At 34.3% G+C, this 25,182-nt stretch overlaps 1 protein-coding gene across 5 annotated transcripts in view; it reads left to right on the top strand.

Annotated features, from left to right (window-relative positions):
- Positions 1–24,284, top strand: part of LOC119635272 (ATP-binding cassette sub-family C member Sur) — a 53,131-nt gene extending 28,847 nt beyond the window's left edge. For 3 of the 5 annotated variants that reach the window (XM_038029987.1, XM_038029986.1, XM_038029989.1), the window contains exons 10-23: positions 328–589; positions 743–880; positions 1,559–1,704; positions 2,242–2,446; positions 3,354–3,874; positions 4,870–5,006; positions 6,679–7,550; positions 9,771–9,928; positions 11,219–11,414; positions 13,075–13,927; positions 15,455–15,582; positions 18,740–19,034; positions 20,806–21,002; positions 21,455–22,033. In XM_038029987.1, the coding sequence (XP_037885915.1) occupies positions 328–589; positions 743–880; positions 1,559–1,704; positions 2,242–2,446; positions 3,354–3,874; positions 4,870–5,006; positions 6,679–7,550; positions 9,771–9,928; positions 11,219–11,414; positions 13,075–13,927; positions 15,455–15,582; positions 18,740–19,034; positions 20,806–21,002; positions 21,455–21,586 (4,240 nt within the window). In that variant the 3' untranslated portion in view covers positions 21,587–22,033. Of the gene's footprint in view, positions 1–327; positions 590–742; positions 881–1,558; positions 1,705–2,241; positions 2,447–3,353; positions 3,875–4,869; positions 5,007–6,678; positions 7,551–9,770; positions 9,929–11,218; positions 11,415–13,074; positions 13,928–15,454; positions 15,583–18,739; positions 19,035–20,805; positions 21,003–21,454; positions 22,034–23,772 lie in introns of those variants that run through there. The other 2 variants (XM_038029988.1, XM_038029990.1) reach the window with 2 other exon arrangements.
- Positions 24,285–25,182: the final 898 nt, after the last annotated feature.

The following is a 25,182-nucleotide window of genomic DNA, read 5'->3' as shown; positions in this document are numbered from 1 at the left end:
TAAAATGTTCTATCAATTCAAATCAGTTAAGCTCGGTCACTTTTAAGGCCTTTGACCATGCCTCACGAGAATTATTCCCCTGATCTTCATTTTTCCATTTTTCCAAAAGTACTTTTTTTTGTGTAATAGTTATGTATAAATGTATATTTAATAATCTCTTCGAATAGCATTATTCCATTACTTTGCTTTCCTTTCTAAAAAAATTGTTAGAAAAGCACTTGTTTTAGGCGATCGTCACGGTAGCGTCCCGCCTTAAGTAAAACTTGAACACTTTACATTCATGACTTTTGAATATTTTAATGAAATATATAATCTCTGGACTTTTAGAAGCTCAACACTAGCTTTCGTGCCTCAGCAACCTTGGCTTCGGAATGCTAGTATACGGGAGAATATATTATTTGGTGAAGAGTTTCGTCCAAAACGTTACGATTGTGTTTTAGAAACATGCGCTTTGAAGTTAGATATAGCATTGATGCCCTCCGCTGATCTAACGATGATTGGCGAAAGAGGTGTTAATCTATCAGGCGGCCAAAGGCAAAGGATTGCCATTGCACGAGCATTATATTCATCGGCCAATGTAGTGATAATGGTAAGAGAAGGTTATAAATTTTCTTTTATTCAAATTTTTCATTACATTTTTCGCAAATATTTTGCAAAACAACATTTGCTTTTGACACTTACGAGAATGATGAAAGCAATAGATATATCTGTCCATATACATCTCTTTTTCCTTTTGCATAAGGATGACCCTTTCTCATCGTTGGACAGTAAGGTGGCAGATCACGTTTTTGAGCAAAGTATTAAAAAAATGCTTTCAAAAGCCAATCGCACTGTCATTTTAGTGACACAACAACTGCAGCTTGTGCATCAAGCCGACTATGTAAGTATACATTGGCGCAAAAAGTGGGAGAGAATACAAGAGCACACAACAGCTAAGAAGAAGAGTATGATGAAGAATAAATATTTTATAATAACAGTTTCGTTCCCTTGATACCTACGAAATAAATGCTTCCGTGCTTGGTCTTTTATTTGTTCAATTATTGAAATGTCAGTATTTTCCTGTTATTAATCAAACTAATGAAAATTTATAGGTATTTTTGTATTTGATATCTTAACTGCGCGGGTATGCTTAATTTATCATCCCATTGGGGCGCTTAGGCAAACTCTTATATTAATATTTTTTCTTCATTATCTAATCATGTGATTACATATATATTTATTTTCACTTACTTCAAAAACATGCTATAAATTCTGTAGACGTGACGCGCGATTTTGAACTTAAGAAGCACGTATTGCTAAGGCGCCTTAAGGCGTACACAAGTTTTTTGCTTATTGAATATTCGATTATGTTTTCATATTTTTTTCGAAATAAAATTAATTTATAACAATTTTTTTTTCATTGATATTTTCTTATGCTAATATATTTTATCATAACACGTGTTTTTTTTTTTATTATTTTTATCATCCTCTATAAATGAACTTTTTTCATTTTACCATTTTTCTTTCTCTTTCTCTTCTCTTCTCGTTTCGTTTTTTTTTTTTTGGATAATATTGTCAGTTAATTGTACTGAATGATGGTTGCCTACAAGCTTCCGGCAGTTATGAGGATATTGAAGTTACTCATCCACACATAATTGCTGAATGGAATTCAATAATTGCTAAATCCATTGAAGAAGAAGAGAAACGACAACAGCAGGAGAACAAGTGAGTTCTTGATTGGGTTTGTGGTAATGAAGTTCAGTAAAAGAGAGCAGTATACGTTTTCATTGTGATTTGTAGAACTCAGATAAGAAGTGGGGGGAAGAGAATTATAAAAGTCTTACTTATGCGTTTGTCAACAATGTTGTTTACACTTTTCAAATTAACGTAGTTATAGTTGTTATTTTTATTTGTTGTTTTTTTTTTTTACAAGTAAATGTATCTGGAAGATTTTATACCCTACACCGTTTGTGGCATAAGCTTAGAAGAGCTTAAAATACACAAATTTCTTATTATGCCATTCAATACAATTTGTCTGTTGATGTGTATTTATTTTGAAACCTGTAGATCCCAGTTTTTGAGATATTTTGATGAAATTTCGGGTCGAATTTTTCAATCACTTTTCACATAAAGCCTTGTTTCAAAAGTCATTATAAGAAAAAATATGTGGCGTTATGAATAATTGTAATAAGCGATTTGTAGGGTATTTAATATTTTCACTTCTTTCCAAATGCATTTGAAATTTCATTTTACATTTTCAAGTCTTCTCGATGATGCCTTTGGTGCGCAGACACGTACTGCAAAAGAACGTTGGAACTTGTTCAGAAATGTTGCCAAATTTGCCTTACAAAGTCCTACTTCAGGACCGTCATCAATGTGCTCATGTAAACATGATTCCGTGGATGGAAGATCAATTATAGAGAGCGCGACATCACATGAAATCTTGTCGGAAGAAAGTGATGATGACGTAAGTAGAGTGTAAGAGAGAAGAAATGTTTCAATTTTTTCATGTTAGTTAAATGAATTCAAATACTCGGAAAGGGATAAATTCAGTGAGTTCAATAGGCAGCCGCAATACAGTCAATTACAATTTTTATATAATTCGTGTGGGAACTAATGAACATCATTGCCAGCACTTTTTCTCCTAAAAAAAACTCTGACAGCCGTAGTCTAAGCGATATTACAGAGACATCGCGAGCCAGAAAGTGTTTTATAGTAGTGCGTTCCGTGTTATAAAAAGTTGGCTTTATCAAAACAAATTGCTATTGATCTTGTGACAGCTGTTTCGAAATATTAAATTTGATACAAAGCCAAGAACACACCATGAACTGTTTTCACCTACGACTTGTGACCAGTTCTAATACCAGAAAATGGCTTTTACTTTGGCATTTTTGACGCATTTTCAACGAAGTTGCATCTCGAGAGTTGTGGAGCAGCCCAATTCTGCTACGCATTTTATCATTTTATGGTTAAATTTACATGCATTTGGGTATTTTATTACATTTTGAACGTGAAAGCAGGGGATTTGAAAAATCTATCTGTAGAGAACTCGGCCTGTGAGGATCGAATGCTTGCTCAATTTAAGGACGGTCATCATTTGAATTTTACAGGGGATCATACATAATCTGAATATTACTGTAATGTCAATAGATTCAAGATAATTGGTAAAGTGTAAAGGTCGCTCCTGAGCTACTTTAGGTATCATTACGCGTTAAAAAGCTATCTTGCACAATTATTTCTAGATCTGAAGCGTCGCTGGCCTTGAGTCACTAATGGTAATTTCATTTTATATAAATTAATCAATTCAGTGACAGTTTATAGCAACAATGGAATAAAATAGAAAGTGAAGTGAAATTAAAAAAATTGTTTTACAGACTTTCACGCGTTTCCAAAATGGTAACTCATTCAAAGCTCAACGCTCTTTGTCGATTGTGTACAGTTCACGTCATTTGATGTATGATATTCCGCTGCCCATTGACGAATGCCAAATGGAGAACACTGTCTTAAGATCTAAACGTCGCACCAACAGCCAAAGTGAAATCGGTGATTGTCGACGAAGTTTCAGTATTAGTAATACATCCAAAGAATTGCGACAAAGTGCTTTAGGAAATAGTTACAGCCGTTATGCGACTAAACGAGATGATGTTGAAAAACGTTTGTCAACTCAACAAGTATCGCCCCTCATTAAGCAATTAGAAGAAGAAGAAGAAGAAGAAGAAGGAAACAGGGCAACCGATGCTAATTTAGTGGCAGATTTGGTGAAATCAACGCATTCTAATGGCGGTTTCCAGCAATTCTTGCAACGCATGTCTACGAGGAAATCTTATAAAGAGGTGACGAATTCCGGAAGACGTCGTAACCGTTTGCCCCGCCACTCTGCAGATAGTGGGATCTTGTAAGTACATTTTCGATAAGTTTGTCGATAATTTTTTTCACGATTTAAGCCTTAAAGTTTTTATTAAGGCCGCAAGTAAAAAATGAGATGAATTTTGACATGAAGTCATGAAATTTTTGACAACCACATAGAGCTCAATAAATTAATTGTAGCAGAGATATGAACGTGAATCAAAGAATGCTTTCTGACTATGAGAACGTCATGGAACCCATCATTACGGGAGATGAGACTTGGATTTATGCATGCGACAAAAAACAATCGAGCGAATGCCATAAAAAAATGAGTTAAGATCGAAAAACCGCTCCAAAGTCATTCAAAATTCATGTCGCTCAAAATATGTAATCAACTTGCTTAAAGAAAGGTTGAAATAATTTAATTATGTTTTATCCAGATGTGAGTGGTAATTCAAATGGAATCATCATAAAAAAAAGGACTCGATTACTATTCGTGCATTAGACGTAACAAAAATCGAGTACATTTTATATGCAAAGTCTTTAATAAGCTGTCATATGTGTCTCATGCCTTTCGATCGAAACAGATTGATGTCCATATGTGTCTCCTGGCAATGAGACAGAAAAACCTATAAGCAATAAAGCATACAATCCGATCCGACTTTTTCTACATTTGTACGGTACATTTGCTTGTGAATTTGCGATCCGTTCTCTGCTTTTCTTAATAGCAAACTAAAATTCATATAAAAACCTTGAGCAAAGGTTATCCATGAATTACGTTAACGGAAATCCGCGGTAATAGTGAATTAAGAAAACTCCTTAACTGGAACAAAGTGAAGCTCTCTTAAAATGTCGACCCCAAGGCCAACATTCACTTAAAGTCAAATTGAAAATGGATGGAACCCTTTTAATATAATATTTATGTGACATTTGCGATTGACATTAGAAGATTAAGGGAACAGCACATATATATAATTTTTTGATCATGTTCAGGGTTGAAAATTTTATTTTACAATTTTCTTTGTCTTTTTCACGCAATCATAGGAGCATTTCTGAGGAATCTTCTGTCTTCACTCCTGCGAGTATGCCGCCATTGCAAGTAAATAATTTGACATCGGAAACTAACATAGAAAGAAACCAAGATTCGAATTCTTTCATTAAAAGTGGAGAAGGCACTCAAGGTAACTATACTGCCAATAAATATAGAATATGAATAGAAGCAAGTAAGAATTTTATATTCGGCGATTGCCGAATCTCGCATAGCCTCCACTATGTTTTTGGCGTTCTACACTCCATCTTCATTTTATTTGATACCCATCTCGCTAGTATCATTAAGAAAAAATTAACCGCAGTGTCTACCATATTCGATTTAAAATAAACCCATTTTTAGACAGATAATATATCTTTTTTGAGGAGTGCCCAGACAGTCTGTCTTGTTTGCCTTACGATAAATAGGCATTTAACCTCAGAAAAGTCAAAAAAAAAATTAAACTTAATTACTCGTAAGTTTGCGTGGGCACGGCTGATTTGTTCCATTTTTGAACTAAGAGACTTAACTGTCCCGTAAAGCAAATGTGGAACTAACTACTTTCTAACTTTAATAACTTAATAAAAAGAGCAAAAATCCAAAAATTTTTGTTAAAAAAACTGAGTTGTGTTCAGTTTACGCTCTATTGCGCACTTTTGCTCTAACTAATTGCGCCCATTTTCAACATCAACCTCCGTGCGGAAACTTCCAATGTTTCCACCTAATTTGAAGTCAATATCTTTATTTTTGCGACGAGTGGAGTGCCAACAACATACACCGCACAGGTATTAAAAGAAGATGATAAAGCAAAGAACAAAGTAACAGAATAGAGATGAAAAAAAATAAAGCGAGAGAAAAAATGTGAATTCATTATATTTTTAAAGTCGCAAAAAGAGATCATTTCCTAAAAAACTATCATTCGTTAAGCATTTCAAAGTTAATTAAAGTTTGCTTCCATAGGAAATGAGAAATAATTTCATTGGTGGTAGTAATAGCTCAAAGGATATCGAAGTTAAGATTTTCATCTTTTTCTTGTTCCGCTAATGGCATTTGCACAGTTTTAATGAAGAAATTTAATTAACTCGTCTTTCGTTCATTCCTATGCCTTCGAATTAATTTGAGTCTTACTTCTCAAATAAATGGTAATAAAATGTTTTCACATAGGAAGCTTTTCCCGGGCATATATCCGGACGCGAAAAAATTCCTTTTGTCGTTTAGCAAAAAGGTGTAACAATTCACACGTTTTTATAGACCTCATCACCCGTGCATTCGTGCAAGTGTACTAAGTTTTCATTGTCGTTTGCAATTTCATTAGGGATTGAGTCAACAGAGTCTTTTCACTCGGAGAGGGGGGGTGGGGGATTCGCACGGGTGTGCGATTCTCATGAATTTACTTTTTATGATACTTTGTTTTTTTATATATGTGTACATTTTATAGCTAGCTGTGTGGATGTGTTATAAACAATTAAATAAAATTTTAATGGTATTCTACACAACAAAATGGGCGCAATGGTTTTTAAGAATTGATTTTTATTTATTTTTATATAAACATTTTTAAAAATAATATACACTACATGCCCCATATTTTTATTATGCCCACCCAAAATATGTACACATGTACGCTTACGTATGTACGAACAATGCGAACGCACACATATGGGAAAATTTTCAGTCGGTTTATGTACACAAAATAAATAAATAAAAAAAAGAGAAAACCTTTCAAGCTCAGTTTTTCACGTTTTCTATGTGCGCGTAAACACAGGTTTTGTAAAATACTTTGTTTTTACAAGAACGTGTTGTAGTGTGGGTTTGTTTGCATTTTACAGATAACCCCGAAATATTAGCAAACACTCCAAAAGCAATGGTGAAAATGGGCACAACAACAACAACAACAACAACAACAACCACAATTACAAAGCCATCATGGACACTCGATAGTACGGATGCTTTTAGTGCTTCGCAAAGCACGGTGGCCAGCACGGTAAATCGGCAAAGCATAAACGAAGCAACGACTGTAAATGATTGCGAACGAAAATATGGTCAAATACCGGCGGAAATATATTTGTTGTATTTGCGAGCATCAGATTATTCAAAAGTTTTCATATTTTTCATTGCTGCGCTAATTTGGCAAAGTTTGCGCGTTTACACGGACGTCTGGCTGCAGCAATGGAGTGACAGCAGCACACCAACCCTATTAACATCATTGAATATGTCCGCAAATGTATCTTCTATAGAACAATTGAGTATAGCTTCTACAAAACACATCATTCCCATCACTACTACTAGTACTACTACTACTACTACTATGACCTTTTCAACAGCAGCAAAAGCAATGCCATCAACACTGTTATTATCTACCATCGTATCGGGGTCACAACAATATAATAACGATAGCGAGGTAGTGGCGAAAGCATACAACAAACCTGATGCAAATTTTGATGATAATGTTGTTGCCGATGTTGACGAGCGCTATGATATCACATATTATTTTCATATTTATGCATTTACATCGTGTACATGCCTAGCAATGGCAATAATATCAACGACGATCGGCCAATGGGCCGGCTGTAAAGCTCGGCGAAATTTGCACGATAAGCTTTTGCAAGCAATTATGAATAAATCATTGCATTTTTTCCAAGTGACTCCACTTGGTCGTATACTGAATCGTTTCAGTAATGATATGGAGATTATCGATAAGGTGAGTGACAGCGGTAAGAGGAGAATTTTTATGAACAAAAACACCCTTTCGTATATGCGCGTCTATGGTTTCACTGAGCAAATACATAACGCAAAATATTGAATATTTACTTAATATGCATGTTAAACGGGTTTTCTTTAAATAAAAAATTTACCGAGAGGTGTAAAACAGTAGCAAACCTGACGATATTAGAGGGGAATCCATTTTAAATTTTTCATACAAAAGATTTTCTTTATAGTTTCACACGATCTTTTGAATATTTTTTCTGGGAAATGGGGAAAAAGATTCATTACCTGTAAGAATATATCGAAATTCCGAAAACAGTTCCTGCCACGCCTCATGAATTCTAGCTTCTCGTATACACTAACAGATGCTTTTGAAAAGCATTTCCAAAACAAGTTAGATTAAAGCATCTACGCCGAAGTTATCTTTGAATTGATATGCGGTTGAAAGCGATTCAAAAGGAATCAATGCTTCTGCCAAGAAATTAAAAGTTGAGAATAAAGTTTTTGTTACTAACTATGAACTCAGTTATTGGGGTATGCGTTCAGTTATTGCCCTCGGCACGTAAAGTGGAAAGTATGTGATTCTATCTTTAGCAGATGGCCCAAAACAGACTCTTTCGAGCATAAGATTTTCGGGTAAAGATGATGGGAACGAATACTTCAATCCGTTATTCTTGAAACATGATTTTTCAAAATGATCCACGAAAGAAACCCTACGGTTCTATTTTTTTCGTTTGAATTTCTTTCGCAACATCGTTAAAATAACATTTTCCAGAACACGAGTTGAAATATTGAAATATTTTATCGAAACTACAACGTTTTTCTAAACAAACAATCCATGTTTTTAAAAGTCCTTATGTGATTTTTTAACTATAGACATGTGGATTAAATAATAATTTTTTTTTAGAATCATGTTTACACCGAAACCATATGGGATTTTTATTAAAGATGCTCACTTAACCTAAAGATGTCGTGTGAAATTCGAGCCGACGTAGCGTTGAATATTTTAATATTTTTCATATAAAATTGTTTTTTTTAAACACTTAAATGTATCCCCAATAAACTTCTCGATCATTACTATTCCATCACTTTTCCCGAAATCTCTCTTTGAAAAGTAGCCAAAAATTACTTTTTAGCCGTTACAGTGGCCTTTGCCTTCATAATAAGACAAAGAAGAAAATCAAATGGTGAACAATTTACAACAAAAACCTGATATAATCTGGCGTGAATAAGGAAGTGTTGTCAATCCGGCCAACGTATTACATAGTTCGGGCACGATTTAACATCAAGTTAGATTAAAGACATTTTTATGAAAAGGTCTTGCACTAATTAACAAAATAATCTATATCATGCTCGGTAAGTGTTCCCCAATGTTTTGAATATATATTCATTTCGTCTAGAAAGTGTATAGTTCACGTCCGAAAAGTTCATAAAATAGTTTTTAAGGGATATTTCTAGACATGTTCGTAGAGTGACATAGTCTAGCGTTGTCACGCCAGAGAGAGTTGTTTATTTCCTTAAAAGACATATGGTTATGCGAAAATAAATCCCACATCGAACTAAGAGATATACATCATTATATCGCAACTCTTTTCTGTGTCCATTGTTGGCCACGAAACCGCAGAAAAAGTCGCTTTCCCTATTGAAAGTTGCTCTATAATGACATTTATTGTTTGGATTAAAGTCATTATTTCGTTGTCGATGCAACGAATGTGTTAAGGACAGCAGCACAAGGTCCTTTTCAAAAGCTTTTATAACCACGTTTCATTGAAGTTAATACAATTTATGTGGCCCGTAAAGACGAACACGTTAACCAATCGTGTATGTCATGTGTAATCGCAGGCCAAGTAAAAACGTATGCTTTTGTTAACTTTTAAAAATGTGGTGCGAACTTTTGCATTGAATTTTCGTAGGCGTAATCATCGTGAAATTCGTTTTCAACCATTAATTTAAACATGACCGTCTACCTACATAGGGAATAACATAAAGGCGGGAGCCTTCGGCCGAACCGTATATGTTTAATTAAAAGTAACCGTTCAAATTGCTGCTCTTATCCATGTTCCTCTGAGTATTACCAGTTGTTTCTAATGAGATGAGATTAAATTTTAATAAACAGCAAGTTTTCACTTTCTTGATTTTATAGCATATTTAATATATTTTTCTCTATCGTTATCTTTTACGATTTCCTTTTGACCTTTTTTTGTCTGCTTTTCAGAAAATTGCTGCAACAAGTCAACGTTTGCTGCAGTTTAGTCTGCTGTGTTTGTGCGCCGTGTTAATAAATGTTGCCATAACCCCTTGGTTCATATTGTTAACGCTACCCATATGTGCGTCCTATTACATTGTGCAGAGCTTCTATAGGTGTTCATCGAGGTAAGTAATATAATCTGATTTAAAATCAATTTGCGCTACGTTTCAATGCTTTTTTTAATATGATAGTAAAAAAAAGCTCTTAATGAAAAAACACGTTATAGCTAGGTAAGACCGACCGCTAAACAACCCACATGACTTTTTCGCCATAAAATAGTAAAAATTGTTGCCGTAGAAAGACTTACTCTTCATGATAATCCTTATATGTGTCAGACTACTGTTCAAGATCAATATTCAATATGTCGTCAATCTTAGACCAACATTAAAATTGGTCCTTATTACCAATTAGACCAATAGACCGATTAGACAATTGACCAATAATTTTTTATAGAAACTTTCATGTCTCGGTTCTGGCAGTCATAAAATAGGGAAACCGAATCTTAACTTTTTATGTCCTCTTCGAAAAGTATTGTAAGAAGATTGGGTCTTATATGAATAACGATGGTAAGAGTGTCCGTCCTTGGATTAAAATATATATACATGCATCAAATTTCAACAAATAATTTTGAACATTTATCATCTGAACGTTGAATGCAAAAAATAAATAGACGGTCATCGGATGGACAGATGTCGCACGAACTTATAATCCCTGCTCCATTAAGAATGCAGGGCATAAAAATTACGTGTGTGTATAAGCAACTAGTGGAAGACGTTAAATCGATGTTGTCAATATAAAACTGCTATTTGCGGCACTTTGCTGCAACATGTTCTTACTTTGAGACGTCGCCAGTAGTCACAGGTTTAATACGAAATATTTGAATCAATGCGAAAATTGCCTCATGTGGACTCTACATGTATGTGTGGATCCTGGTGGTTTTTTTAATTAAATTTTCTTCTTATCATAAATTACTCCTTCTTCCCCCACGTTACGTGTAATGCGTGTACAAAATTTGTATTCGAAATTATCGCAACAGGTCAAGAAAAAGAAAAAAAGTGAGGTAAAAAACAATGAATTGTACTCCATAGCCGATATTGATTCAAAAAATGGTTATACAAAAACTGTCTGGGTATTATTAAAGGTGATGAGTAAGCATGACGGCTGACCACATCAGCTACGTTTACAATTGACATTGCATCGTGCTCTGTGTGTAGTTGGTTGGCGATATCAAGACGAAAACGCATCAGCCGTGCTTGCTATCGGTATTATATGACATTAGTTCTGGTTGCTGGTAACGTTTGTGTTATTTTGTCTATTCACCTGAAAATGTTTATATATAAAGTAACGACTCCGTGATTGTGTTTTATTATTGTTTCGTTTATATTTTTCGATTTATTTGCGGTTGATTTGCATAGAGAGCTGCAACGAATCGAAAATGCTACAAACTCACCGATTATATCACATTTAACAGAAACTATACAGGGTGTTACAACAATACGTGCCTATAATCAGGAGTCAAGATTTATGGAAATATTATTTAAGCGATTGGAAGCAAACACTATATCATTTACGATAATGACAACGAGTAACCGATGGTTGGGTATAGCGTTGGTAAGTCAGTGTATGAAAAAGTCATCTCAAATTATGGTAAAGTATGGTCGAATAAGCGTCATAAGCTTTTAATTGGAAAGGGGGACAAAAGGTTACAAGTCACATACGTAGTGAGATCTATGCGATGAAAATCGCACGTCACGACTTTCACGTATTTCTTCGAAAAAATCCTTTATATTATTCAAAAATTGTTAATCTACTCTCTCTCGTTCACTTATATCACGTTTGCACACACATTGTTACCTCCTCTCTTCACATATTCGGCGGTTCGCCGTACATATATGTATTTACTGTAATAGTGGCGAAAGATAAAAGCTCTTCTTTATTATACCAAGCATCTGCCATTTTGAGAGATAGTCTTTTCCAATTTTTTTATTGAAAGCGTTAGACCTTGTAGGGTTTTGGGGAGAATGAAGCCATTTTTACAGGCCTCTTGGAACTTGATCTTAAGAGAGTTTCACAGATAGTAAATAAGCGGTAGTGACACTATATGTATATACATGATTTCTACATATTATGATATATATATGTATATATATGAAGTCTGTAAAATTCCCTTCAATTGTTAAAGACGTTCGTGGCTTGGCATTGTCCTTATGGAAGATGGCAGATTTCCTGATGACAAATTCTGGGCGTTACGCAGCAACTAAGCGCTTTAATCGCACATGCTGATGACAATCGAGCCGGCAATCTGGCCAGGATAAAGGGACTTGTATTTTTTTCGCATATCATTGTCGTATATGACATCGACATCAATTTTTTCAAATTGGGTGGATTTCGTTTTGTTTCAGAAGCGATTCATAGATAGCAATCCAATCCATTATGTTTTTTTATTGTTAGTTCATGTGGTGCGCAAATATTGAATTTCTATTTGAATCCAGGGTTTGCAACCGTCATAAGACGAAATGTGACGGTTTTCCTTAACTTTGTGAAGAGTTTCAACAATTTTGTGTACTAGTAGCGTGGCGTGTCTTACATACGGAAATCTCTGGCCGCAAATTCACTATAAATTACAGCAATTTTGTCACAAATCATTATCGTCTTGGCCGATTGTATAAAATAAGGAAATTTTTTCAGAATTTGGTTTCATATGAACGAAGATGAAACCGTTTCTTTTTTTAATACACCTTTTAGCACCAACCAAAACAAACGCTATGAACTTTTTCTGTGATGCAATATTTTCGTTAATATGCTTGGCATTATTTGAATTTATACTACACTTATGTAGATGAATTTGTAAATATTTTTTTTCGGTATTATTTTATTAAATTAAAATAGTTTTTAAATTGTTTAATTTATCAAACTTTTTTTGTTTTGTTGTTATTTTATTAAATTATATATACTTAAAAGAAGGAGAAAAAGATCCTCAAACCCCCAAAACGTGCTTTCCTTGTAGGTGGGGCATAGGAATATTTTTTCCTAATTACATTGCTGTGAGTTTTTAATGCAAAGTTCGATTCAAAACGAATAAAACTCGTTTTTTATTCCTTCAGGAAAGCAAACGATGATTAAGATGAAATTTATTTGTGTAAAAAGTTCTTTTAATTAATCTTTGTCGTGAAAATATGGAAAATGATAAGCGACAGTTCTCAATGACAATTTGTTAATACTAACTTTTTTAATTTTTCGTTCTGCCGGTAACTCCGGCAATAACAAACAGGATTGTCTCGGTGGCGTGATCGTGTTTGTGACCATATTAACCGCTTTATTGATGGCCACTATTGCCTGCCATCAGAAACAATCACTGGAACAGCGAGATCTAGAAGAACGCGCGCCATTAGACCTGAAAACTTATTCCCCAGCTCCGTCGCTTGTCGGCTTAGTAATTAACTACTCGCTGTTGATACCAATCTATCTGAACTGGGTCGTGAAACTTTTGGCCGATATGGAAACTTATATAGGTTCCGTTGAGCGTATTGAATATTATTCTGAAAGAAAAAGCGGCAACAAGAACAATGATATCAACGTCAAGAACGAAATATCAAATATGTTGAAGAAAACAGAAGACAAACAAGAGAAAAACAAAACTGTCAAATTGGTTAAAGTTTATCAAAAGTATTCTTCTACTTCAAGCGGCGACAACAGCGTAATCAATGTTCACAAAGATAAATTGTTACACACGTTTGAGAACAATGTTGATGATGACGACAATACAAAACCTTCTGTTTCTCCCTCTGCTACTATTGTTACCGGTGATAATATTGTTAAGGATACTGAAAAAGCTGACGATGATAGCTGGCAATGTCACTCAATTAATGATGATAAAGAAGAGCATCGATATGTTGCTGCTTTTGCTGCAACCACCGCAAAAACTTTACTAAAACCAACAAACTGCATAACGCAGTCAACTCTCGATGACAACATTACGAGTAACAGCAATAACAATCACAACAACAATAAAAGAAATAATAAAAATTCTTTACAAACTTCAACATCTTTGGAATGCAATGATGCAAAACGCAGTATACATTGTTCTTTGTGTCATTCTTCACAGACGTCCATTTGCCAACAATGTAAGTATTTGCGAGCGCCTTCTTAAACAATGCGTCTGGGGTGGTGCGTGTGTAGCGTTTTTGTCTATCCGTATATTTTTAAGTTGGGGTTCGGCTTTCAAGGTAAACGCAGTCGAATGCAGACGAATTCGAAACAAGAGGCGATAGTAAGTAAGAGATGCACAAAAAAAAAAGAAGATGGAATGAGATAAAGAACAGACAAAAGAGAGAGAAAAAAATTATATAAATGAATGTGGAAATGCTAAGTGGAATTGAATTTTTAGGTGCTATTAAGTGCTATGTGCTATGTGCAGAGGCACTTGTTTTCATTCGTACGTGATGTTAAAGTCGCTAAGAGCATTTATCCTTTGGTTTGAATTTCTATCTAAACCGACAATGGCAATGATAAGACGAAATGATTTTAATTGCGCGCTACCTCGATGAGAACGGGTTGCACTTCAAGGTAAAAATAAGAAATTATTTTCGCTTTTCGTTTGTAAATGGAACGTGCCCTTTATGTGCGACATGATAATGGCGTGAAAAAAGTGCGGTTACACCCTTGTTGATGTGTGCCCTAAAAGTATGATCTATTGGTCGGATATTTATACCCGCCAACACTGAATGACTTGTTCCCTTGCAACGCTTGCCTGATCGGTTATGCGGTGATTCGATACTTATTGATATCTTTTTAAGCGTAAAATAAAATAAAAATAACACTTAAAGCAACTTATTCAATAGAATTATGTAATTTTAAGATACTCTTTTAATTCGTGCTGTTTTTTCTTTTTTTAATGGAAAGAAGAACTCCATACCACATGTGTTAATTTCGGAATATGTGTGTTTTCATGACTTTTAAGTAAAAAAATAATAATAATTTTACAAGCTTCCTTAATGCTCGTTTCACCGCAAATTGAATTTCAATAAATTTTTTCCTCTTGTTTTCCGTTACTTTTAAATGCATTTGTTTCATGAATACAGATGTCATCGCTGTCATAATCATGACTCACATTCAATGACGCAAATTTTGTATTTGTAAAATTGTATTACAGTATGTTCCCTTCCACGGCAGGATGTACTCATTTCTTTATTCCGTTTGTGACATATTCGTATTTACGGTATGTCCCTCTATGGCTTTGTTCGGAATAAAGTCGACCTTTTGTCTTTTTCTCTGATTTGGTTTGAACTTTTTAACAAAAGTAAAAGAAATAGTTTTGAAGCGTTGCTTTTGAATAAGGCATCTGCTTGTAGGTACGCCAACAAGAGATGAAAAACTTGACTGACTTCAACTTGAACGTTTATCACTTGAAGTGATGAGTATCCACAATTCGAATCAAAACAAGTTTAGTTAATTTTTTGTTTTAAAATATTTATGCTATTTTTGATTTTTCTTTTTTTGCAAGTAGTCTGTTACTGACAATCGCTTACGTATTTTTAAAAAAAAATATAAATTTTATTGTCGGAATGTAAAATTTTTATTATTGTTTTTCAACATGTGCTTTCGATTTCATTTGAAATGCTACCGTTTTTTTTTTTTTTGCATATTTGCAGACATTCATCCACCAATTTCATGGCCCCATCGTGGCGATATTTATTTTAAAAATATCTCTTTACGTTATGAAGGTCAGCAAGAAGATGTTATCAAGAATTTAACTTTATTCATACCGGCGGGACAAAGGGTAAAATTCCAATAACTCTTAATAATAACGAAATAATAAATCTATAGAGGAAATTTTAAATTCGTCATAGATCGAATCCTGTGCTCAAAAAATTTTACTCATACACAGACACATTCATACAAATATAATTATAATAGAAAATTTCTTCTTTCAAGACCGGATTTGCGCTAATGTATGTATAGGTAAAACTCTCCTTTTCTCTCTCTTTGGTTTAACGGATGTTTTAGCTTAATCCAGTTTCAGGAGAATTTCAGATCAATTCTGATTCTTTTTGCTTAAGCAGACTCTATCCCTCAAGCGTTCGTTCGTCAAATCTGTTCATATTCAATTAATCTGGTTTTTCGTATTCGTATTCGTTTTGTTCTTATATTAAACGCTAACGGAAACTTTTTCGAAGCTGTCCCATCTCTCTGGCAGAACACGACACTCGTATCGAAAAAGCAACAGATCTTTCGAAACTGTCCAAGGAGACCCTAGTTTCTGAAAATCGTCATAAGGACGCAAAACAATGCTCAGAGAGGCCTTCCATGATCGCCTAAAGCGATCGCTTATCAAAGGAACTATTTATACAAATGAGTAGGCAAATCTCTTTTAAAATTTCCTTGATGGATATTCAAAATCGGGACAAGCGTATTCAAGCTTACATTATCGTGTATTTTCGGATATTGTGGTTGTTTCTCCATTCTATTGTTGCTCATTCCAGGTACAGTTTCGTTGTTTTGAAGCAGCTCACAACCAACCAATTTCGGCCTGTCCTATCTTTTCTGAATTGAAAGCTTGATGCTTTTGGACTGACGCGTCGCATTCATTCATTTGAATTAAACAGAGCAAAAAGTTTTTTAGCATACATGTCGAAAAAACTTTTATCCTTCATTAGCCGACAATTCTCAATCTATTCTTAATGTGTTGTTATGCGGAAGCAAACAGAGAATAACAAGCGGTTCGATAGTCGAGTATTTTCAACTAAATTTCGCCAATCATGATATTTATGAATATGTGTACATCTTGTTACCATATTGTATCATAATTTATTGCAATTGGCTCTACGACAGATATGTTTGTATGCGTTGTAGGCACATAACAAATATGAGTTGTTAGATGGCTCAAAAATTAGCATATTTCATTCTCTTGAACTTTCTTGATGTGAAGACATACTTTTCAAGAACGCCCTTATATTTGGAGGATGCTAAAAACGTTAACTAACGTACTACAAATTTAGCAAGCATATTTAGTTGTTTATTTGTTATTTTTTTAGCGAAGATTTTATTATTTTTTTAGTTGTTGTTGTCGTTGAATTAGACTTTGTCGCCACAGAAGAAGAAAGGTCTAAAAAATTGATCTATGTTATCCAAATCCATTGTTGTTAACTTAGTATGGACTATTTTTCATCATAAAATATTAAAAATTATACCTGTTTGGCATATAGGCTTCGTCATGGCAATCCTTGTCTGCGGTAATATAAAGAAAATAGATCTACTTGGTCTAAATTCTAAGCCAAGCTCCTGCGTCACAATATATTAAAAGGTAGGCCATTTGTACTACATAAAGGTTCATTTTTTATTAAAACTCTTGCATTGGTGGGATCCAAAAAATTGGCCTATGTAGTCCAAATTTGGTAAGGCTTATGTTTACGTCAAATTACTATTACCAATCGAGGGAAATTATACTTTTGGCAATATAAAGATTCAGTTTTCGTAAGAAAGTTGATATGGTGGGTGATTCAAGAAATTGCCCCATCCGATTCCAATTTTTCACATGAATTTAGAAAGTCAAAATTCTACTACTCAGCGATTTCTGCCCCGTAATTCTGTATATTGGAATATTTTTTTCATGTAACCAATTTTCAATATGAGACTTTATGTGAAGAGTGGCCGAAAAAATGGTCCAATTCTAACCATTTTCAATAGCGTGCGTCCTTGCGTCACAACCCATCGTACGAAGGCTTTCTGTGTGTTTTATACATGCGCGCAAACTTAATAAATCTTGTCCCACAAAATAATTAAAGTTAATATCTTTTTAATGGAAAACAACTACTTGTGTCTTCAAGATGTCAACATGCGCAATTCCAGAATACAGTGAGCGTAGTCATTTCGGAAGTCACTTTTGCGTGCTCGAAAACAATTGACTAGAGAGCTTGCTATGGTGATTCGTACTAGCAGAAATTCTCATCGCCAGTTGATGGATTGTATAATAAATCATTGCACCTGATGCCATACTCGTCCGCAATCGACTGATCACCATCAACTTTATCTCTTTTCCTCCTCATTAGGTAGCAACTTGTGCATACTCTTTGCCCATTTTCTTTCACTTGCCACACTTATAAGTTTCTCGGTGAAAAGATTTAAGTTAAGCATTTCAAATTTTTGTCTTAACGTCAAAGTTAAAGAAAAATCGATAAACAAATTCGCAAATCGTAAATTAAATATAAGTAGAAAGCGTACACGAATTAAGGAAGAGAAAGTTGATATTCCAATTACATAACCAAAAAAATAAGTCATAAAACTGCATTCGTTAAATTCGGACCACATAACTTTTTGTGCCCGCTTCCATGCGATAGCTTGAAGCATGCCTTTGCAGGAGAACAGGCTATGATTTTTGGTGTTTTATCGCGAAAATAAATAAATAATTGTATTAGACGAAGTGATCCATCGTCGGTCTTGCCCGATTATGACGTTTTTGTCTGTTTTTCTGATAATCATCCCACAACGAAGTACGGCATATTTGTTGAATGCTCCTTTACGCTTGCAATACCAGAAATACGCGTTGGAGTCTCTTTCAAGCGTACACGTTTGATCAGTGTAATATTCTGGGTCAATTCAAAGCCAATGCATTGGGGATATCTTGACGGCTGCAAAATTTGAATAGCAAGCCGAACACCTTTACTTAGTTTTTCAGTTTAAGTCCATAGGGTAAACTCTAATTAACTGTGACGCATCGAAAAGAACGTTTGCCGCTAAGTAGTGGGTATTATATATAAATAGATTAGCTTTAAAATAATTGCAGTTTTTTTTCTTGTTTTCGATTAATTTTTTTTAATTTCCTCTTTCTCTCTCTCTAACGTGTGTGGAACATTCATGTGTTGTGCTATTATAAAAACTGCAAAAAATGGCAATAAAAAAAAAAAAAAAAAAATCCAATCTCTAACATGGATTCATAGGTTGGAATTTGTGGTCGCACAGGCAGTGGTAAATCGTCATTGGCTTTGTCTCTGTTCCATATGTTGCAAATCACTAGTGGTTCTATTTATATCGATGGCATCGACATTTCACAAATACATCCTGACGAGATACGCACGAGATTATCGATAATACCGCAGGATGTCCATTTGTTTAGCACAACGATAAGAGAAAATCTTGACCCGAATGGTCACTACACAGATATTGAACTTTGGGATTGTCTTGAATTGGCACAATTGAAGGAATTTATCATCAATAAAATGCCGCAAGGCTTAGGTGAGTGAATACGTATGTTGTGCTGTCATGCAGAAGCTGCTGATATTGTATTGATTTGTTCTTTTATAACGTTGGTTTATATTCGTCATACGGTGATTACCGAAGCACGATTTTTGTTCTTTTATCTGCTTTTTTGTCGCTTTCATATTCTGTTCGCATATTTAAACTAATTATTTTAATTTGTTCTTGTGGAGTTTTTATTTTTTTTTTTGCTTTTTTATTGAAAACAATTTTTTGCTTTTTTTTTTTATATCCATCACCAAAGTATAGGAAAGGAGTCTATCCGTTTTGTCAACCAATGAAATTTTATTTCGAATGCCCAGAAGGAAGTCTTAGAAACCGAGCAAACTTCATATATCCTTGATCAGTATCAAAATCTAAACCGATTGTCCGTCCATCTGTCTGTCTTTGGAGTAAACATTCCCCTGGTCTCAAATATGCAGCAATCGGCTTCAAATTTAGCAGAAAGATGGGAAGGTCTTGCATCCGAATCAGTCAAAGGAAACAATACCATTCAAGGCCACAGTACAACATAGCTTGAACATATCTCCGCTTTCAAAAATAAAATTCGATTTGTTGCTCGTTACTTATAAATTACAACAGACATAGCGATAACAATTTCCATCTAAATTTTATGCGTAAGCCTGCAGCACGAGCACAAAAATCGGTCTTAGCCGAATATGTTTTATTTACTTTTTGATCCCTTTGTGGGCTAATTTTTTTTCAATAATTATTACTTCACTGGCACTAGCTAATTGGCGTATTTTCTATTCATGTTTGTTCCGACTTTCATTGACAAATTTTAAGAATTTACTTTTCATCTTTAATTGCGTTTTCAAAACATCAAGCTTTACTTAATCCTTTTAACGAGGAATAGTATGAAAAGAAAATAAAAAATATATTGCATTTATTAATCAACGAGGGATAATAATAGTTATTCCAGCAAACATGTAACAAGATTAGTGTACAGAGTTAGCAACAGTTCCAGAATTCGCTTTGCAACTCACATATTAACTATGGACTTCTGTGCATGCACATATATATATGAATGATGAATTTTTTACTTGAGTGTAAACTATGAAATTAGTTCATATATAGTATTGCGGCGGAACGAAAGAGAGAGATATGTGAAAGCGAAAGAGATGGAAAGAAAAACAGAGAAAAAGAAAGTAATTCGTTGGATTCTCCACATCCAGACTTCAAGTTCTTTCGTTCTTTGTTTACAAGAGTTTCGATCTCTTTTTTGTTTCAATTCGTGTTTTGTTCTCTGCCTTTCTGTGGAAAAACGGATGTTTTTTTTTTTGTATGTTTGGTCGGTTGACCTAGAAAATTTGCGATATCCTAAAATGCTGCTGTAAATTGGTTAATTTGCGTAATTAAATAATGAAATGTAAGAAATAAATGCCGCTGAGCTGAACGCCACAAAAAAATATATAAACATTACATGATTTATAGGCGTTGGTGAAAAATTGCTTTTATTATGCAAAAAAAAAAAAAAGAAAAGAAAAACAAAACATTAAAATAACATTATAGGGCATATCACTTCAACTATCCTGTTCGACGGCACACAAGTGTTTGCACAAATTAATTTCAGTCCGTTAAAGAAAATGAATAGTTTAAACAAATAAATGAATGTATTGTTGTATTATGTCGTCACTGTTATTGTTCTTTATACTTTAATTCTTAGTCTTTATTCTTCATTCTTATTTTTCCATTCCTTATTCTTTAATCATTGCTCTTTTGTTTATAATTTTTTTCCTTTTACTTAAAGATTCTGAATTAATCGACAGTGGCATCAAGCTAAGTTTGGGACATCGACAGCTTTTATGTTTGGCTCGCGCCATTTTAAAACGTTCCATGTGCCTGGTATTGGATGAAGCGACCAGTTATTTAGATATATCCACTGAGAGAATCCTATTGGCGGCTGCACATAAGGCTTTTGCGGGCCGAACAATTATTGCGATTGCTGTAAGAAAACACCCGTAAAACTGTATAATCCGGCAGGGCAGGTTTATTAAGGTCCTCAAGCTATGCCCTCTCCCTCTCTGTCTCTCTCTCTCTCTCTCTCTCTCTCTCTCTCACGTCACTTTTCTCTGAGGGCATTCTTTAATATGACGTCTTTGCTTACCACAGACACTAAGCAAACGAGTGTACTGAAGAGACACACGTTATGAAGATAAACGGACGGACGGACGAAACTTACTTGCCAGACGGGCTGATCTTGTGCCTTGGGCCACCCTATACCCCTATATGCGATGGTTTCCTGACTGGTTATATGGGAGACCCCCTTACCTTCCCCTCATAAAAAATAAATAAACGACTCGCTGCATTTCTTTTTATTCACATACACATATATACATATACATATAGTTTCTTTATCATCCTGTCTTTGTTGGCTTCTTTACATATTTTATGAATAGCATCGTCTTGACACTATATACGATTATGATCGCATTATTGTACTGGAAAATGGCGAAATTATCAGTGATGATGGGCGACAACAATTACAATGGTGCGCTGATGGCGCTTGTAATTCTGTGGATGGCCACTAACCAACAATTGAAGTAAAAAAAAAAAGAGAGAAAGGAAAGAGCCAACTACTGGGAAACAGTATGCTAAAAATGTGAATAAAGGTGTATTGTGTAAGCGAAAGTTGCCGATTGTTGTTATTATTATTGTTCAACTGAGAGTGTTTGGAAGATATCTTGCTCTTTCAGGAAAAGATTTCGTTGAGTGAACATTGTACGCATGCATGAATAGTTGAATGAATAGTTGACGTATGACATGTATCACTCATATGAATTTATAGGTTGTTTTTTTTGTTTTTGTTCTTTAAAGGAAATAAATTTAAGCACGTTTGCTTGTAATCTTTGCTTGACGTGCACTGTTGGGTTATAATATTTAACTGAACGACTTTGAAAGGTCCTGTACGTATAAATCAACAAAAGAGCAAATTTGATCTTATTCTTCTCTTTTTAACTTGTTAAATTCAAGTAAATTTGAAAAAAAAATACATTTTTTTTTATTAAAGTTCAGTTAAAGTTAAAAATAAATATATTAGTTTAAATCACAGGAGTCGCTCCCTACCTTCTGCATATTCGAATTTTCGATTGATAGGATTTCAATAATAGATGGCGAGCTTTCATTGCGAGCTATACATTGAATTAATGTAACTTCTCATCATATTACACCGAATATCATTTGTGATAAGTCAGTGCCGATAGATCCAATGAAAGAACTGGAGTTTAGCCTATCATTTCGTAAGATAAGCGATTCAAACGAATTTTCCGAATTCAAGCAGGTATGCTCGTCTGTCTATCAGATGCATCTTAATCCATGTATCCATGTATCTTAGGGTTCAATCTACGGATCGAAAGCTTGCAGGTATGTTGATCAAAAGAATATATCAAAAAAATTTTGTGATTTTTATACTTTTTAAAAGAAGCTAAGCGCAAAAAGATTATTTTTTGCAAAATTCTCTCCCACAAAAGCGTCGCTACAAAAAGAATCCTTGAGGTAGTAAAGTTTTCGATATTTTACGGCGAAAGTAGACAAATAATCATACCAGGCGATGTAATGTAGGGTATTTCGTAGTCATAGAGATTTTAAATGTTCGCATTGCGGCTTGCACGGTCAAACAAAGTACGGGGGGATGCATTTAAACATGCATGCAGTCTCTTAGCAACCGGCACTATGTTATAGCTATTTTTTATATATCTGGATATTATGGAATGAAGAAAGACTCCCTTGATCCCTTTTAAACAATTAAAAACTCTTGTTTGCTTTCATTTGTCGCATAGATGTCCACACCGAAGAACTAACTGTAAATCAAATGTTATTTTAAAACAAAACAACTAAATAAATAACTAAATAAACAAAAAGCTTTTTTTCTTGTAAATTTAATAAAATAAAAAATTGATAGTAAAAAATAGGTTGCTTCTGCTGTCCCTACCGTCTCTTGAGAAACGTAGATTTGTTCTTGGCGTTTCCTTTCTAATTAAAGTAATAAATGGTGCCATTGACTCGCCTTCATTACTTGGTGAAGTAAGCTTCAATGTCCCTAACCGCTTCTCTAGGCACTTTATCTTGGTAAAGCTTAATCAGTGTAAATTTAATTATGAGCTGTTCAATCCGCTCAGAGTCGTTTGCAAGAACCTAAATGACGTCTACCACTTATTCTCGTTATCGGACCCTTTAAAGTCCATTAAAGCAACATTACTTAATACGCGCGATTTACCTATGTCGTATTTAAACTAGCTTTCATCCTTAAAAAGTCGTTACGTTTCGAAAGTGAATTATTGTTAATTTATTATCGGTTGCCAGGCTTATGCATGTTTGCGATGGCTTAGAAGTTCATTTGCAATTTGGTCCTGTACCGGTTGTAAGTGTGCTCCTATGCTGATAGTGTACATGCTTTTTTTTTCTTTTTTCTTTTTCTTTTTTTTTTTTTTCTCTTCTTATTTGTTTTATTATGCTTATACTCAATTTTATTGTTAATTAATATTAGTTTTGCATTAAGAGCCTATTGAACTCAACTGTTACTTGTTTAGTTGAGTTTCTAGTATAAGTGGAATAAAATAAATAAAATAAAATAAAAAGCCATTATTCGTTAAATGTAAAAGGCTGGGGTGAACGGAATATTTTTTTACCAGAATTGCGCCCGTCTCTCACTTCGTAACAATGGAAACTTTTCTTAAGGAATTGTACATGTATCTTACCTTATTTTTTGTTTTATAAGCAACCTGTCAGAAATTTCACATGCACTCCGTTAAACGCAGATGTCGAAAAAAACTAGATGCTTGCAATCTCCAAAAAAGTTAAGTCATTTACATACAACATTAATGCAGATGCACGAAAATTTTCTGGTAGAATCTGACGAGAATATTATTATAAACAGGAACCTTTCATCTCATTACTGAACTTTTTAGTCGGTTGGATTAATGGGCACATGCACGTAGAGCCAAAAAAGCGAGGCGTACTTTGAAAGCAGATAAGTTATTTGAAAGAAATATTCGCCAAACAAAAATTATTACGGCCAACGCCAACACAATAGTCGAAGAAGCATATGCTCTGCACTTGGTTGGGTCGTTTAGGAATTGTCTTTACAAAGGTGCAAAGAATACGTTTTATGCGGTCCACTGTTGCTTATCACACAGAAAATTAAGATAAGCAATTGACTGCGGCCGCTATGACTATAACTTAGCATTGTGCCTATCACCTTGATCTTTCAAATTGTCCCCGGATTGTGTCTACGGCAAAGTCGAAAGACCTGACGCAAATGATTAGATTAAGCAACTCTTATGAAAATATTCTTTGAACTATTGATAATAAAAGAGTACAGAGGAATATCATTTTTGCTATAGATTGTCGTACAAAGCAAAAAAGACCAAAATGCGACGCATGATATAAGTGCTTTAAATAGTGATCAACCGGAAATGAAATCTATATCTATACATATAAGACATCCCTCAACTATCTCGTAAGATGACATGTAACCATGTAAATTTTTGAATAATGCCAATCTTCAAGCGATATGTGTTAAAAGTTCATGATATTCGGACCATTCGCTTGCTAGTTACAATTGTTTTATATTTCCCGAACAATGGAAAAATCCGGATTTCGTGCGTAGCGATTGGTGCCCTCTAAAAATTATATGGATTCGTCAATAATTCTCGTACATCTGTAAGCCATACTACGAATCTGTTGATCAGTATGTTATGCACATATACAATCGAAAAGTAAGTTGAGCATAAAATATGTATTGAGAAATCCAATTCATCAGTGTGTTGAAAGCGAAACATAGAGGAGTGAAAGTAATGGGTATGAATGTAAAAAAATTAAATATTTTGAGTAAAATTTATTTACCATAATGTTTTCTCGTAAATGTGAAGTTTTAAATAAAAAAAAGGATGCACACACAAAAAATATATTTTATTCTAGATGTTTGTCCGTCCTTAGTCACTATCATCTCCGTATTTGCAACTGCATATGCGTTTTATGTTGAAAAGTCTATGTTGAAGGCCATCCAACGTGTCGCCAAAAGTAGCAATGTTTCGTGAGTAAAGTGAATCGAGCGGAAAAGTCTGATGGAGTGCTTTTAATTTTTCATGGGTAAGTTTTCCGATTCGTGGTACGATTTAGCCAACCT

Source organism: Glossina fuscipes, unplaced genomic scaffold (genome assembly GCF_014805625.2).
Source record: "Glossina fuscipes isolate IAEA_lab_2018 unplaced genomic scaffold, Yale_Gfus_2 26, whole genome shotgun sequence".
NCBI classification, from domain to species: domain Eukaryota; kingdom Metazoa; phylum Arthropoda; class Insecta; order Diptera; family Glossinidae; genus Glossina; species Glossina fuscipes.
Note: the sequence above shows the minus strand (reverse complement) of the source record. Positions and strands in the feature narration are given on the sequence as shown.